The sequence below is a fragment of the Ovis canadensis genome, chromosome 3 (assembly GCF_042477335.2).
Source record: "Ovis canadensis isolate MfBH-ARS-UI-01 breed Bighorn chromosome 3, ARS-UI_OviCan_v2, whole genome shotgun sequence".
Classification (NCBI taxonomy): domain Eukaryota; kingdom Metazoa; phylum Chordata; class Mammalia; order Artiodactyla; family Bovidae; genus Ovis; species Ovis canadensis.
In genome coordinates, this window is record NC_091247.1 from 5,535,177 (window position 1) to 5,553,113 (window position 17,937).

General features: G+C 43.7%; 1 protein-coding gene and 1 non-coding gene across 4 annotated transcripts in view; both read right to left on the bottom strand.

Moving 5' to 3' along the window:
* The window catches only part of NUP214 (nucleoporin 214), a 90,018-nt gene that overhangs the window by 6,736 nt on the left and 65,345 nt on the right, over positions 1-17,937 (bottom strand). For 2 of the 3 annotated variants that reach the window (XM_069582126.1, XM_069582127.1), the window contains exons 31-32: positions 6,244-6,400; positions 1,809-1,961 (exon numbers count right to left, since the gene is read on the bottom strand). In XM_069582126.1, coding sequence (XP_069438227.1) covers positions 1,809-1,961; positions 6,244-6,400 — 310 coding nt within the window. The remainder of the gene's footprint in view (positions 1-1,808; positions 1,962-6,243; positions 6,401-17,937) is intronic. The other variant, XM_069582128.1, reaches the window with a different exon arrangement.
* LOC138438492 (small nucleolar RNA SNORA48) lies at positions 16,469-16,600 on the bottom strand. The gene has a single exon (XR_011256417.1). It is a non-coding gene; the product is annotated as a small nucleolar RNA SNORA48 (small nucleolar RNA).

A 17,937-nucleotide genomic window follows, 5' to 3' on the forward strand; every position in this document is an offset into this window, starting at 1 on the left:
AATAAAGGCAGGGTGACCACACGACCACCCAGCACCTCACCACCATGCTGCCCCCTCCACTGCCACCAAAGCCAGTAACTCCGGCGGCAGAACATGGCATGACCCAGTGGACTGGGGCAGCAGGTCACTGTCAGTCTGTTCTACTTCCTGTCCTCTGTTCAAATCATCTCCAGTGGTGTTATTTTTTACTGCAACTGTACTCAAGGGAGGAGGGCTGCTTCTGGAATTTTTTAGAGACCCACCCAAACCCACAATCTGAAATTCCTGGAGTCCTCAGTCGAGGTGGTTCCATGGGGCAAGTCATGAAATAGGAAAAACCAGTCTGAAAAGTGGGTGGATGCATTTTCTCTCAGACTGAGAAAACAAAAGGGTCAAGTTCTCAACTCAACTGGAACGTGACCCCAGGATAAGGAACAACAGAGAGGACACAAGAGTTGAAGAAAACATGATCAGGTTCCTCAAAAGATAAGTTAAAAGGTCTTGATGATTAATAAACTAAACTATCTTAAAAAAAAAAAACAACAAACTGTCTTAGTCAAGTGCTATTTGCCCTGTTAACTGGGACCAAAAGATTTGTAGCCCTTTTGTTTTTAAATCACTCTCTGCAGGAAGTGTTTTTAAATCACTCAAAGCTGCAAAATGCAGCTGTGGTGCTCATTCCTATTCCAGTTTAGATTCTAGGAGAGAGCATCAAAAGCTAGCAAAGACATACCCACGCCAGGCACAGGTCTGAGTACAGGTGCCCAGTGTATTAGGAAGCCGCAGTAACTTCAGTTCTGAAAGGTGGGATTCCAGGTACTAATTCGGGGCAGCCACGCTCCCCTGTCAGAGGCATCCAGGAGGCTGCTCCTTCGGGAGGGTCCTTCCTCTGCAATCCCCACACAGAGTCCCCAACACACACCCGGGGAAGCATCCTGCCTGCTCACCTGTGGGGCATTTGCTTAAACAAACTGCTTGCTCAGCAGGTTAAGGCTCCTTGCCCCCCAAAATCTTTTCACACAATTTTCCACAAGACAAGGGCAGGTATGCAGCCCCTCTGTAGAGCTCAGACACAGAAATAGGATAGATGGGGCAGCTGACAGAGATGAAGGATTTTTTTTTGCAGGTAAATATATACTGTTCTTTAAAATCTTTAATTGCAAGTATAATAATACACGATTATAAAAAAAAGCCACACAGTTTACAAATATACATTTTACAAGTGATGCTGGGATAAAAAGTAGTACTGCAATGTTCTTTATCCCTAGGTAGGTATATTCAGAAGTGAAAATTAATTGTGTTGTATCATTATGCTATGCAAACTGTATACATACAAGAGCATGTGATATAGTTATGTGATTATACTTGATAAAAAGTTTAAAAAAAACTGACTTGGGTAGGACAAAATGATATAGACATAAGAAATTACACAGACCATCTGTCTTACCCATCACAGGTAATGGGCACCCAAGCAAATATGACTCAGGATGCTTTCCTGTTTATGTTTCAAGTTACAGTCTTATAGGCTCCCTTCTTTGGTTGTTAAATGCAACTGTAAATATCCACAATGTTTTCTTCCCTATGAAGACACTACACTCTGTTCAGGGCTGCATGACATGCATTCTGTGCTTAGTACGTCTCCAGAGACAGAGAGCAGTGTCAGGAATGTAGTAGATGCTCAATGAAGAGAATGAATTTGGCGGAAGAGTATCTTCATCTGCATTTCAGTCACCTCCCTCGAGAACCAGCCTGGAGAGCTCTGCTTCCAAAAGTCTATGCATATTACATACACGTGTAACCATAAGCATAGCAAATAGGCAGAGCAGTACCTGTTTTATTCGGAGTGGAAAACCCAAAGCCTTGGGAGGCCACGCTTCCTCCACCAGAGCTGAAAGTGCCAGCAGGCTTCTGGTCTCCAAATGATGAGCTGGCAAATCCGCCAAATGTCTTGGCTCCACTGTTTCCGAACAGGTTAGATGTATCTGAAGAGATATGTGTGAGGGAAGTCAGAGGAAGAAAGATGTCCTTACGTACTCCTCAAAACAGAGAAGGAAGAAATCTCACTAGGCATTTGGGGAGAAGGGCGTGACAAAGAAGTCAAGAACCCAAGGATGCTGGGTGGCAGTGAGACAGAAACCTCCTTTGATGTGTATGTATCTTCATGACAAGCTTGTAATCATTCCAGTGCCCAGGCTCAGGATTTCCTGATAAGATGTTACAGGCACAAAACAAAGGGAGGCAACAGGTTCCAAGGAAGGGCTCTTCTGCAGAAATGCACCTGTGAGCCCACAGGTAGCAGATGTGTCCAACGGGGGGCCCACCCCGCGGCCACACGAGACTCGGCTTCTGAAGAATGGGGCTGGTGTTCATGGATCTCCTCACATGAAGACCAACTTCAAATTTTGTCAAAACTAGAGAAAACAAAGCTAGAGTGAATTCAAACTGAGCACACTGACTTCCAATCCTACTCTTACATGCCTGCCATTGCCGGCTCTGCACAGAGAATGCAGGCAGAATAGGAAAGATCCTGCTGCTCCTCCTTCTGGTTGGATGGAAGCTCGGGATGTTCTGAAGAACATAAGAGGCCAGCAGGACTTCCAGTCCCACTTCCTCTTTCTAAGAGGTTCAGAGTAAGCCCTTGACCTTTTAGATGCTTATATGGTGGGTTGCTCCCTCAGCTGAATTGGCTCCAAGAATTACAGGAAAAAAGGAATTGAGCTCCTAAAAATCAAGATGGGGGTCAAGTTTTTTGTTACAGATACTGCAAATCTGACAGGCAATGTATAAACTGCCAAAGGTCAAAAACACGGACGCTCCTAGGGAGTACACACAGCATGCTATGTAACAGGAATTTTTCTTTAACCCTTCACTGGGAGGAGCGGGGAGGGGCGACTCACATTTCCCCACCCTGCTGTGATGGGTGTTTTATTACAATGAGCTTGCACCCACAGTAAGGCAGCAAACCGCTCTCTTTAAAGAGGATCACTGCTCAGACACAGGCAGGGACAGGAGGCTGCAATGACATGCTCTGGGTGTGTGTGGAGAGCTGACTGCACGGCACCAAGAGAGATGTACAGACACCTGCATGGGCCAGACAGGTGCTCACAGGGAGGGTGATGGATGGGAGAAGCGTGGAGGGTGACTCTCCAAGATTAGCTGTCTGAAGAGGGGGTCCACCACTAACCTGTCAAGGTCAGGGCCTCTCTTCTTGCTCTGCTGCCAATCCAACCCCAGTGTGAGATGCAACTCTGTTAACACTTCTGGTTTCAATGCTCTTGATCCAGAATCCAGCAAGTGCAGAGCCTCATCTCAGGGACCCAGCCATCTCTAATTTCCATGCGCCAGTAACACAGAGCCCCAGACCACGGCATGGTCACCTGCTCTGTAAAACTATTGCTGACAGTCTAAGAGCTTGGCTGTGAGCATGTCAGGCACTGACAGCATGCGTGGGTAGCAAATTTCTTTTCATCACCATCATATATGGTCCCAGGGGGCTACGTATGCCCTAGTGGAGCCTGCAAAATGCCCTCTTGAGCAGTCTGATCCTTTCCTGATCCAAGGTGACTGAGGATTACATTAGATCCCTTCAATGGCGGTGCGTCTGATATTGGAAACAAAAACCAGGCTTCCCAGCCATTCCTTTCATTTGATATTTCAAGAAGAGAGGGCGATGATTTTCTGACTTTGTTAGTGCTAACAAGGCAAAAATTCCAAATAACAAACGAATTCAAGTGTAAGATTAGAGACTAGATCTCCTCTTGGAGAAACCAGAAATACAGAGGTGAAATGATTTTACTGGAACCGTGTTGGAAGACCTGAATTCCGGGGAGGTCAGAGAACATTTACAAGCTTTGGGGCTTCTTTATCCCTTTATCTCTTTAAGACTCCTTGGTCTTTAGGATGTTCAAAGACATTACAGGGGGATAAATGAGTGGTGCAGTCAGCCCTGGCTTAGAAAACATAATAATCGAAGGGAAAGGACTAAGCCTTCCTGAGTCAAGGTTTCCTCACACATAATTCACATGGCCCCAGGGGTTACCTGTGTCTTTGGTAGAGTCTCCCGGGAAGAAAGAGAGCAGAAACCTTTGCAGTGTGAACTTCAGGATACAGAACACTCCAGCACCAAGCACCAGTCATATCCCTAGCTTGTCTTCTGAGATCACTGCATAGTTAGTTCCAATTATTTTTCAGGGCTAAGGAGGGCAGCTCCAGGACTACGCAGCCCGGGGTCTAAATGTCAACAGGGGAGGGGCTGGCCTCCCAATCTGTGCTCTGATCTATCTGCAGGGGAGCGTGTTCAATGAATGCCATGCAAAGCAAGCATGAGGGCCGTCAGACAGGGTGCACAGGGAGGGGTTCCATTCCATGGCGGAGCTGGAAGATCTCAGGAGGCAACACGGTGGATCAGAGCTCTGAACACATGCTTGGATGAAACCCCTCTTACACTACTTAATGGCTGTTACCTCTGGAAGCCCACACCCTCTCTCTGAATCTATCTCTTTATTGATAAAATGGGGACGGCCACATCTGAAACTAATGACACCATCCTAATGGCAGAAAGCAAAGAAGAACTAAAGAGCCTGTTGATGAAGGTGAAAGAGGAGAGTGAAAAAGCTGGCTTAAAATTCAACATTCAAAAAATTAAGATCATGGCATCTGATTCCATCACTTCCTGACAAAGAGATGAGGAAAAAACGGAAACAGTAACAGACTTTATTTTCTTGGGCTCCAAAATCACTGTGAACAGTGACTGCAGCCATAAAATTAAATAAAAGATGCTTGCTCCTTGGAAGAAAAGCTATGACAAACCTAGACAGCATATTAAAAAGCAGAGTTTTCATTTCACTGACAAAGGTCCATAGAGTCAAAGCTATGCGTTTCTAGTAGGTCCTGTACAGATGTGAGAGTTGGACCATAAAGAAGGCTGAGTGCAGAAGAATTGATACTTTCGAACTGCGGCGCTGGAGAAGACTCTTGAGAGTTCCTTGGACAGCAAGGAGATCAAACCAGTCAATCCTAAAGGAAATCAACCCTACAGTTTTCAAAAACTGTTAATGTACTCGAGTTCTAAGATCTCTCTGTTTTAGGTTCTAAATTCCTACTAGCAGAACAAAAATTTCTGATTATATAATTTTGCAACTTTAAAGATGTGTGTGTATCTTCACTACAATCTTTCCTTACATATTACTAGATAAACAGTGACATCAAAATAACTGATCTGTCAATATGTGAGTCTCAGGAAAGAGAGTTTTGCTTGTAACTACATGAGCCTCATCATCAAGGAAACCTCTGTCCCATCTGGAGAACATTAGCGCCCGATGCCTTGTTGTTCAGCTGCTCAGGTGTGTCCAGCTCTTTGCCACCCCATGAACTGCAGCATGCCAGGCTCCTCTGTCCTTCACTATCTCCCTGAGTTTGTTCAAACTCATGTTCATTGAGTCAGTGATGCTACCTAACCATCTCATCCTCCGTCGTCCCCTTCTCCTCTTGCCCTCAATCTTTCCCAGCACTGGGGTCTTTCCCAATGAGCGATCATGTAATCATCACACAGATGAGAGAAGCTTCTGGTGGTGCATATTTAATGAGAGCAGCTAAGATGAAGATTGACAGGTGCCTGACTTCCCAACTCAGTCTTCATCGGCAACACAATATTGTTTTTTTAGAAGATTTAAACAAACAAATTTCTTTCAGTTCCAATCACGAATAGACAGATCAACAAGGAATTAGCTGAAGAAGAAAGTGCCAGCACAAAGATACAGCTTCGTTTGAAAATAAGACAAAAGTGTAAGAGCTGGGAAATAATGATGGCTTCAACTTTTGTGTGACATTTCTCTACAGTAGCTGTATTTTAAAGCAAATTCAAAGCAAGTCCAACACAAATGAAAATCCAGATGCTCCTCCGAGCACACCCAGCCTGTTCGGCTGCTCTCTTTTATGCTTGTCTGCTTGCATTCATTTCAAGTCATCTCAGTCCTAAGAAACAGAGCAATGTGGGCCTTGGGAGAGACGATGGGAGTAGCTCAGTGCATAGATCCTCTCTCCCTGCAGCTCTGATGTCTTTTCATGGTTATATAGGACATCTCATTAAAAACCCCAAAATGAAAAACAAAATCAAAACAGACCGCACTGCTCTGGGGGAGAGATTTTAAATGGGCCTTCCAGACCTTTCCTCCCTTGCTACCCTTGTCACTGAAGCTCTGATACTGCCAGGAGAATGACAATGACATCAGGGGACCCAGAGACCAGGAAAGTTTCTGAACTTACTTGGGGTAGCTGTGGACCCAAAGCCCCCGCTGGCCGAGCTGAATGGGTTTTTGTTGGCTGCATCCTGGCTGGGTTTTCCTCCGAGGCCGCTGAAGAAGCCTCCCCCTCTTCCAGCATTTCCAGACCCAAACACACTGCCACTGGAAGAGGACGACTGCTAGGAGACAAAAGGGACAGGAAGCCAGGGAGGATGAGAGGTCACGGTAAACTGGCAGGCCCCGTCCACAGAGAGCAGCTCACAGCTGTGCAGACGGAACGAGCAAGGGAACGCTGATCAGTGCTGGTGCAGATGTTCTAACGACCAGAGAGGGAGCTGAACTCCGGATGGAATGATCCTACAACCACACGTTCTCAAGTTATTCTACGTTGCCAGTTCTCTGAAAACATCACTTGCGGTAGGTGGGAGCCCGAACAGTTCACCTGCCCTGATTCCTGGGGCAGGAAACCCAAGCCTCGGGAGCTCCCCCAAATGTGAGGGTTACACACATTTCTAGGTTATGATGGGCGTCACTTATTTTCATTCATCCTGTGTTTGGCTGAACTCATCAGCAACCGACTATCAGTGATTTACACAGTCTTTTCTCCCAATTTGTGCACTTTTATTTCATAATGACTTTCCCAGTGCTGCAGAAATAAGCTTAAATTAGCTCCATTGTTGAAATGATGACCACAGCTGAATCCTGTCCAAATCTGCAAATCTCACACTCTGAAGGTGTTAAATGTAGGCGCATGCTGACACAGAGCTGGACCCAGCACCACACGTACTTCTGCTGAGGAACTAGCTCTTTAAGGAAGATGGGTGCCAGATTTGAGGGGCCATTAACACTAGTTAGATACGTTACTCGCTGGCTGGTAATGAACAATACAGCGGGCCAGTAGAGACGGGCCGCTGTGCGCAGGAACCTAACAGGAGCCCCCTTCCAGGGGGGGTGCGTAGGTGGAGAGGTGCCGAAGTCCCTCTTCTGTAAGATGGGAAAATAAACTACTCACCTCCCAACACTGGGTGACATAAATCAGCTGGAAATGTAGTGCCCTTTAGAAAAGTGCCTCAAATGTAGCTGACATGCTCAGAAATGGTTGCTGGTATTTCAACAACCACCAGCCAGTGACTGAGCACTTGCTCTGTGCAGGCACTTTCCTAAGGTCTTTACACGCAATCATTTAATCCCCCAAAGAAGCCAGACCTCTAACGGGCGGTCCCTGAGACAGGCTCCCAGCGGGCCCCTGCTCTGGGGGGATGCAGTCGCCACCCGCAGTCTGAACTGCCCGATCAAGACTGGACCGCAGGAAGGGGCCACCGGCGTGCTGCTCCCCTGTGACCCTGCTCACACAGCTGCTAGAAGAACACTTGAAGACAGCAGTCAAGTCGCTCCGCTCTTGCTTACAAACTCTGAAAAGAAACTACGTGCTTTGGCCCCGCCCATCTCTCAGCATCACCCTTTATCCCCCGCCTTCTTTTGTGCCTTGAACAGGACAGGCTCATTTTTATCTGAGGGCAACCTACTTAAGGTACTTGCTTGTCTCCCGCCCCCCCACCTCTGCCCCTTTAAACTTCTTTAAAAACAACCGAAACTGTTTACTATACCCATTTAACAATGACTGATTTTTAAAACTTGGAATGAAATCCAATCATAAGAGCACAGGCTTTGATAACTAGTGAAGTGACTTCCAAAGGGACGAAGACATGACAAATATGCATGTGTGTGGAAAACAGAAAATACCAGGTTTCTCAGCTGACTTCCATGGATCCAGCTGAAACAGGAAAATTGCCAATAGATAGACCGTTTTTTGTCCTATAGGAAAGGAAAAAAAAAAGCCACAACAAAAAGCCCCACAAACCCCAGCAACTTCAGATGGTTCACTCTATTTTAAAAAATATGATTTAAAAAATAATGGCTATCTGTAGAAATGAGTAGAAGTGGGTAACACTTCACTGAAGTGAATGTGAACTGACAGTTAAACTACATCCTCAGAAGTGGGTTAGAATAGCCCATTCATTTTAATTAGAGTAAATAATAATAGTTTTAAGAACTTTAAATTATGGCAGATCTTGAAAGTACCTATGGAGGGGCACAACGAACCCACGTACTCACCACCTAGCTTCACCCATGACTCACAGCCAGCTGAGCATCACCCATAGCCCCATGTTCTGCCCCTGATCCTTGATTAGCATGAAGCAGACATCTTATCATCCCATCCACTGTGTAAAGCTCCAAGACAGAAACCGTAAAAGACTTACCACAACCAAAAACTAACAGTGCATTTACACCATTAAAGAGGGAGTCAGTGTTCAAGATCCAGAATTTAAAAATTGCCAAAAACCCTGAGAATTTCATCCGGCCTCCAGACCCAAGCACCACTTCACAGGAAGGGACAGAGGAACAAGTTAATCAGAAGCTACACCACAGGGATGCAATCAGAACAGGAGTGCGGCGATCTTAACAGGACCAACAACCTGCTGTGTTCAACAGCTGTATTCTGAGGAAAAAGAAAAGGAGGACAGACATGGAAGGGCAATCAAAGACCCTGAAGAGACCTATCAACCAGTCTCAGTGAATGAACCTGCCTTGATCCTAAATCAAAGAAACAAATGTAAAAAGAGAGATTTATGAGACTTTCTCAGAAAGGCATTTCCGGACAATTAGACCCAAGTAAGCTTCCCTGAACACTACCACATCATCTTGTTCTCTTCACAGTACTCTTTTTGCTTTTTTTTTTGGCCATGCCACATGGCATGTGGGATCTTAGTTCCTCGACCAGGGACTGAACCTGCACCCTCCACGTAGGAAGTGTGGAGTCTTAACCGCTAGACTACCGGAGAAGTTCCTCTCCTCATAGTGCTTAAAATTATCTGAAATTAAACTCTCAAAGACTGATCCCCCCACGTCCCATCAAAGGTAAGCTCTATGGACACAGCCACTTTTGTCTTTCTTACTCATTACTGAATTCCTGCATGAATGTTAGTTTTCCCAGCCCTGGTTCTCTACTGCCATTTTAACAACACTAAATCTTTCAATCCATAAATATAAGATGTCCTTCCATTTATTTTGATCATTTTTTATTTCTTGAAATAGTGTTTTATCATATTCAGAGTTTTGTGCTTCTGACTATTTCTGATATTTTACTCCTTTTTATGATACTGGAAATAGAATTGTTTTCTTAATTTCAACTTCATTTTTGGATGGTGTGTTGCAAATGTATATAAATACAATTAAAATTTTATACGTTGACCTTGCATCCTACAAACCTGCTGGACTCATTTATTACTTCTAGTAGTCCTTTGGTGGATTCCTTTGGGATTTCTCTATATATGATATTATCTGAACATATATAGTTTTACTTCTTCCTTTCCACTCTGGATACCGTTCTTTCATTTTCTTGCCTAACTGACCTGGCTAGACCAACATATGCTCCTGAGGTCCATCCATGTGGCTGCAGGCCTTGTCCCTCCCTTTTTACTGTTGAGTAGTATTCCACTGCATGAGGATGACAGGGTCGACTATTCTCCTAATGATGAATATCTGGGCTATCATAAAGCTGCTAGCAACATTCTGACACCAGTCTGCCTGTGAACAAATACTTTCATTTCCTTTGGGTAAACACCTAGAATTGCTAACCATAAAAAATAGTGTATATTTAACTTACTGAGAAATTGACAAATGGTTTCCCAAAGTGATCCCACCATTTTACATTCCCACCAGCAGTGCATTAAGAAATCAAGTTGTTCTACATCTTGTCCACGTTTGGTCTGGCTGGTTCTTCAGTTCAGTTCAGTTGCTCAGTCGTGTCCCACTCTTTGCAACCCCATGAACCGCAGTGCGCCAGGCCTCCCTGTCCATCACCAACTCCCAGAGTCCACCCAGACCCATATTCATTGAGTGGGTGATGCCATCCAACCAACTTATCCTCTGTTGTCCCTTTCTCCTCCTGCCCTCAATCTTTCCCAGCATCAGGATCTTTTCAAATGAGTCAGCTCTTCGCATGAGGTGGCCAAAGTATTGGAGTTTCAGCTTTAGCATCAGTCCTTCCAATGAACACCCAGGACTGATCTCCTGCCGGGAGCCACCACAGGAGATCCCACCCATGACAAGGTCATGCGGAAGAGATCTGATAAGCAAGGCTTCAGGACTCGATGGACCCCCAAAGAGCAGAGACATCACCTTGCTGACAAAGGTCCATATAGTCAAAGCTACGGTTTTTCCAGTAGTCATGTATGGATGTAGGAGTTGGACCATAAAGAAGGCTGAGCACCAAAAAATTGGTGCTTTCAAATTGTGGTGCTGGAGAAGACTCTTGAGAGTCCCTTGGACAACAAGGAGATCAAACCAGTCAATCCTAAAGGAATTCAACCCTGAATACTCACTGGAAGGACTGATGATAAAGCTGAAGCTTCAATACTTCGGCCACCTGATGCTAAGAGTCAATTCACTGGAAAAGACCCCAATACTGGGAAAGAATAAGGGAAAAAGGAGAAGCGGTCGTAGAGATGAAGTGGCTGGATAGCATCACTAACTCAATGGACATGAGTTTGAGCAAATCAGAAGACGGTGAAAGATAGGGAAGCCTGCCGTGCTGCAGTCCAAGGGGTCGCAAAGAGTTGGACACACCTTAGTGACTAAACCTCAACAAACTTTTCAATTTCTTCTTTTATGGTTTGTGTTTTGTGTTCTAAAAAAATCTCTGTCTTCCTAATTGTTTCTTCACAGTGACATTATTCACATTTTTGGCCACATAATTCTTTGGAGGGCTACAGAATGTCCAGCAGCATCCCTGGCTAAATGACTAAAGTAGTAGCCCCACTCATGAGGCTCAAACAAATCTCCAGACACTGTGACTGTGAAATTCCTTTGGGGATGAAAATAGACACTAGTTGAGCAGCACTGATTTACTCCAAGGTAGCAAACTTTTTTTTGCTTTTTTGCTATGGTTGTCATATATTTAATACCTTGTTATTAACTGCACAATACATTATTTCTCTTTATGTCATCACTCTTTTTTTCTTTAGCTGCTTTAAAAGTTTTTTTTCTTTTTGTATTTGGTTTTCAGAAGTTTAACTAAATGTGTTCAAGGGTGGTTTTCTGATATTTACTCTGTTTCAGAGTCACAGAGTTTATTGCATTTGTGGGTTCCAGTTTTTCAACAAATTAAAAAAAGCTTGGCCATTGTCTCTTCAAAAAATTTTCTTCTCTCCCATTCTGTCTCCTCTCCTTCTAGGACTCTTAATGACACCTTGCTGAATTGCCTTACACTGTTGTACAGGTTACGAATGTTCTGTCCAGTCTTTTTTTCCATCTCCCTAAGCTTCACAACCAAGATATTCACGATGGTGTGATCACTCACCTAGAGCCAGACATCCTGGAATGTGAAGTCAAGTGGGCCTTAGAAAGCATCACTATGAACAAAGCTAGTGGAGGTGATGGAATTCCAGTGGAGCTATTTCAAATCCTGAAAGATGATGCTGTGAAAGTGCTGCACTCAATATGCCAGCACATTTGGAAAATTCAGCAGAGGCCACACGACTGGAAAAGGTCAGTTTTCATTCCAATCACAAAGAAAGGCAATGCAAAAGAATGCTCAAACTACCACACAATTGCACTCATCTCACATGCTGGTAAAGTAATGCTCAAAATTCTCCAAGCCAGGCTTCAGCAATACGTGAACCATGAACTTCCAGATGTTCAAGCTGGTTTTAGAAAAGGCAGAGGAACCAGAGATCAAATCGCCAACATCCGCTGGATCATGGAAAAAGCAAGAGAGTTCCAGAAAAACATCTATTTTTGCTCTATTGACTATGCCAATGCCTTTGACTGTGTGGATCACAATAAACTGTGAAAAATTCTGAAAGAGATGGAAATACCAGACCACCTGACCTGCCTCTTGAGAAACCTATATGCAGGTCAGGAGCCAACAGTTAGAACTGGACATGGAACAACAGACTGGATCCAAATAGGGAAAGGAGTACGTCAAGGCTGTATATTGTCACCCTGCTTATTTAACTTCTGTGCAGAGTACATCATGAGAAATGCTGGGCTGGAAGAAGCACAAGCTAGAATCAAGATTGCCAGGAGAAATATCAATAACCTCAGATACGCAGATGACACTACTCTTATGGCAGAAAGTGAAGAGGAACTAAAGAGCCTCTTGATGAAAGTGAAAGTGGAGAGTGAAAAAGCTGACTCAAAGCTCAACATTCAGAAAATGAAGATCATGGCATCTGGTCCCATCACTTCATGGGAAATAGATGGGGAAACAGTGGAAAGTGTCAGACTTTATTTTTGGGGGCTCCCAAATCACTGCAGATGGTGACTGCAGTCATGAAATTAAAAGATGCTTATTCCTTGGAAAGAAAGTTATGACCAACCTAGATAGCATATTCAAAAGCAGAGACATTACTTTGCCAACAAAGGTCTGTCTAGTCAAGGCTACGGTTTTACCAGTGATCATGTATGAATGTGAGAGTTGGACTGTGAAGAAAGCTGAGAGCCGAAGAATTGATGCTTTTGAACTGTGGTGTTGGAGAAGACTCTTGAGAGTCCCTTGGACTGCAAGGAGATCCAACCAGTTCATTCTGAAGGAGAACAGCCTTGGGATTTCTTTGGAAGGAATGATGTTAAAGCTGAAATTCCAGTACTTTGGCCACCTCATGTGAAGAGTTGACTCACTGGAAAAGACTGATGCTGGGAGGGAGTGGGGGCAGGAGGAGAAGGGGACGACAGAGGATGAGATGGCTGGATGGCATTACTGACTTGATGGACGTGAGTCTGAGTGAACTCCGGGAGTTGGTGATGGACAGGGAGGCCTGGCATGCTGCGATTCATGGGGTCACAAAGAATCGGACCCGACTGAGCGACTGAACTGAACTGAAGCTTCGTTTCAGGTAATTTCTACTGACGTGTTTTCAAGTTCATTGTTCTCCTGTAGTATTTCCTCTGCTGTTAAATGAATCATATTGGATACTGTACTGAAACTTCCGATACGAATTGACCGTTTTCGTAATTTCCATTTCTCTGCTGAGATTCATTATTCAACCATTCTTTTATTTTCCTGTAAATACCTGAGCACAATAGTTATTATACCTGCTTGTTCCAATACGTGGATCATCTGTAGGTTATTATTTTATTATTATTATTTTTTTGCTGATTTCTAAAATACGACGGCAGGTCCCCGTTTTTGTTTTACCTCTTCATATGTTACCGAATTTGTTTGTTAGGTACAGTGGACTTAACATAGAAGAACAGTGTTGTGGTGACTGAAGACTGCTAATAATTTCCCCGGAGAGTGAGAGACCACTCTTTCATCTCTGTCCTAAAGTGAGGAGCTAATGGTTCACAGATTTAGAGTGAACTCTCCCCAAGTAAGCCCAGCACGGTCTTTGCTTGGGATCTGGGTTGTCTGTTGTGTGCGTGCTGGCGCCTGGAGCCAGAAGGCAGCTGAGTTGCAGTGTCACCCTTGGATTAAACAGCTCTAGGGAGCAGGAGGATGCAAGACTGCAAGTTCTTTTTGCTTCACTTCTTTACTCTTAGCAAAGGGTGGGAGGGGTGAATAGAGCAGTTTTACATTGAACCTGCAAGTCTTTCCGACTCCAGTCTTTTTTAAAGAACTTTATTGGGATATAATGCACGTACTACACAACTCACTGATTTAAAGTATAAAATTCAATGGTTATGGTATATTACATCTAAGTTTTAAAAACTGTAGTAAAATATATATGACCTATTTTCTCATATACAGCTGAATGGCATTAATTATGTTCACAATGTTATGCAACAATTAATACTATTTCCAAAATTCTTTCATCACATAACCGAAATTCTATAACCACTAACTCACTCCCTGGTCCCTCCTTCCCCTAGCCCTTGGTATACCCTGATCTACTTTCCAGCTCTATGGATTTACCTATTCTAAATATTTTATATAAGTGGAACCATATAATATTTGTCCTTTTATCTACGGTTTATTTTACTTAACATAATGTATTCACAATTTATCTATCTGTGATGTGATGTGAAGAACAACTTCATTCATTTTGAAGACCGAATAATATTCCACTGTATGAGTATACCATATTTTGGTTATCCAATCACCTATCGATGAACACTGAGCTGTTTCCATCTTTTGGCCATTGTGAATAATGCTACAATGAGCATTGAGGAACAAGTGTCTGAGCACCATTTCTGGCTCATATGACAGAGTTGGACTATAGAGATCAGTCCTGAGTGTTCATTGGAAGGACTGATGTTGAAGCTGAAATTCCAATATTTCGGCCACCTGACGCGAACTGACTCGTCTGAAAAGACCCTGATGTTGGGAAAGATTGAGGGCAGGAGGAGAAGGGGACGACAGAGGATGAGATAGTTGGATGGCATCACCGACTCAACAGACATGAGTTTGAGCAAACTCTGGGAGTTGGTGATGGATGGGGAGGCCTGGCATGCTGCAGTCCATGGGGTTGCAAAGAGTCGGACACGACTGAGTGACTGAACTGAACTGATGACAGTTGTATGTTTAGCTTTTCAAGGAACCTGCTTTCCATAACCGCTGTACCATTTTCCGTTTCAACCAGAAATACATGAGGGTTCCAGTCTCTTCATATCTTTGTCAATGTATGTTATTCTTTGGTTTGCTTTTAAATTATAGCCTTCCTAGTGGATGTGGAGTGGTGCCTCATTGTGGTTTTGATTTTCATTTTCCTAATGCTTCTAATACTATTGATTACCTTTTGTGTGTTTATTGGTCTTTCGTTTGCCCTCATTGTTACCAAGATCTTCCTCTGGCTTCTTCTCCAGCCAGTATTCTTCCTTCAGCAAGGCCTGTCTTCCACTTTTCCAAACCCAGTCCTGACAGTTACTCCCAAAGGCTGCTGTACCATCAAGGTCACGTACAACTAACTCCCCTCTCTAGAAATCAAGTCAACAGGCTCTCTGCCATGCCTCGACAGGCCATGTGACAGAGTATATTTCCCAAAGATGGTCACAGTAATATTTCCAGACCTAAATGCTCTTCTAGAGCAAGAGGTGAAGTTTAGTCCCCTCCCCTTGAGCTTGGTGGGACTCTGTGACACAGCCTTGCATAAGAAGATGCAGTATAAATGATGCTTGCAACTTCTGAGGATAGCTTCTGTATGGCTCCCTTTTTCTTGGAATAGTCTTCCTTGGAATCCAGCCACCATGTTGTAAGGAAGCCCAGGCCACATAGAGAAGCCACATGAAGATGCTGTAGCCATGAGTTCCAGTTAAGGTGGGAAATAACCACCAAGCCAATCTCCAGAGAATGCTACTATATTTGGAGTTAATTGGTTAAACAGCACTAGATAATTGTAACATTCATAAAACCAGTGTGATAGTCATACTAACTGGATTTTTCTTGGACTTATGAAGAAAATGAAATTCTATATCCTGGCCAGAATCTACCCTGTATCCTTAAATTCTTCTGAGAATACCCCTATGACCTGAAAATTCATTCATTTTTATAACACTCGTCTTGTGCTACCCATAGTCTGAAGCACTGGGGATACAGTAATGACTATAACAGATAAGGCCCCTGCCATGATAGAAAACAAACAAACAAAAAAAAACTGACTTGAATTTCCAGCCTTTCCAATGGCAACCCTAATTTCTGTGAAAGTGGGGTGGGGTGGGGGGAGTAAGCATTATGGAGTTTATCACAGTATGGGCTTTAAATCTCTTGGCTCAAACTGTGCCTGTGGGAGAGAGAAAAAACAGGCCTGTGAAAATCACCCATGCAGCTCTAATGTGTTCATTTTCGCAACCATATTTCACCATGTGGTAACATTCTATTACAGGATAATACGAGTTCATCTGCCCAATGGTATATCCATAACCATTTGAGTTGCTTCCAGGCTCTAGTTTTTATAACACTGTATCCCAGTGCACAGATGAGTTTCTCTACAGAACAAACTAGGAGTGGAACTGCAGGGCTTTACCCGATCATCCCAGACTATTTTCCCAGGCGATTGTGCCAACGTACACTGACTAAGAGCACATGTGAGTTCTGCTGCTTTGCATGCTCGCTGGCATTCAGTATTGCTGGGCTTTAAAATGTGTGCTGTCTTCCAGGAGGGTCTCTCTTTGAGGTTTTAGTTTGTGTTACTAATTCAGTTGAATATACTTATGGTCCTCTGGCTATCCTTTTTCAAAAAATATTTTTTCTTTTTCTATACTGTGGTAAAATGTACATAAAACTTATCATTTAAGCTTCCCCTCCCCTATCTGTTCAGGGCATGCAGCAGGCATGGGCACAAGCCAAAAGCCAAGCTCAGATAAACAGGAGTTGCTCTGTCCCTGGCTGGTATGAGACAGGCACCACCAATCAGGTAGAGTGTACCATTTTAAGCATAAAATGCTTTTCCAATGAGTCAGCTCTTTGCATGAGGTGGCCAAAGTATTGGAGTTTCAGCTTTAGCATCAGTCCTTCCAATGAACACCCAGGACTGATTTCCTTTAGAATGGACTGGTTGGATCTCCTTGCAGTCCAAGGGACTCTCAAGAGTCTTCTCCAACACCACAGTTCAAAAGCATCAATTCTTTGGCTCTCAGCTTTCTTCACAGTTCAACTCTCACATTCATACATGACCACTGGAAAAACCATACCCTTGACTAGACGGACTTTCGTTGGCAAAGTAATGTCTCTGCTTTTGAATATGCTATCTAGGTTGGTCATAACTTTTCTTCCAAGGAGTAAGTGTCTTTTAATTTCATGGCTGCAGTCACCATCTGTAGTGATTTCGGAGCCCCCCAAAATAAAATCTGACACTGTTTCCACTGTTTCCTCATCTATTTCCCATGAAGTGATGGGACCAGATGCTATGATCTTCGTTTTCTGAATGTTGAGCTTTAAGCCAAGTTTTTCACTCTCCTCTTTCACTTTCATCAAGAGGCTTTTTAGCTCCTCTTCACTTTCTGCCATAAGGGTGGTGTCATCTGCATATCTGAGGTTATTGATATTTCTCCTGGCAATCTTGATTCCAGCTTGTGTTTCTTCCAGCCCAGCATTTCTCATGATGTACTCTGCACAGAAGTTAAATAAGCAGGGTGACAATATACAGCCTTGACGTACTCCTTTCCCTATTTGGATCCAGTCTGTTGTTTCCATGTCCAGTTCTAACTGTTGGCTCCTGACCTGCATATAGGTTTCTCAAGAGGCAGGTCAGGTGGTCTGATATTTCCATCTCTTTCAGAATTTTTCACAGTTTATTGTGATCCACACAGTCAAAGATGTTGGCATAGTCAATAGAGCAAAAATAGATGTTTTTCTGGAACTCTCTTGCTTTTTCCATGATCCAGCGGATGTTGGCGATTTGATCTCTGGTTCCTCTGCCTTTTCTAAAACCAGCTTGAACATCTGGAAGTTCATGGTTCACGTATTGCTGAAGCCTGGCTTGGAGAATTTTGAGCATTACTTTACTAGTGTGTGAGATGAGTGCAATTGTGTGGTAGTTTGAGCATTCTTTGACATTGCCTTTCTTTGGGATTGGAATGGAAACTGACCTTTTCCAGTCGTGTGGCCTCTGCTGAATTTTCCAAATGTGCTGGCATATTGAGTGCAGCACTTTCATAGCATCATCTTTCAGGATTTGAAATAGCTCCACTGGAATTCTATCACCTCCACTAGCTTTGTTCATAGTGATGCTTTCTAAGGCCCACTTGACTTCACATTCCAGGATGTCTGGCTCTA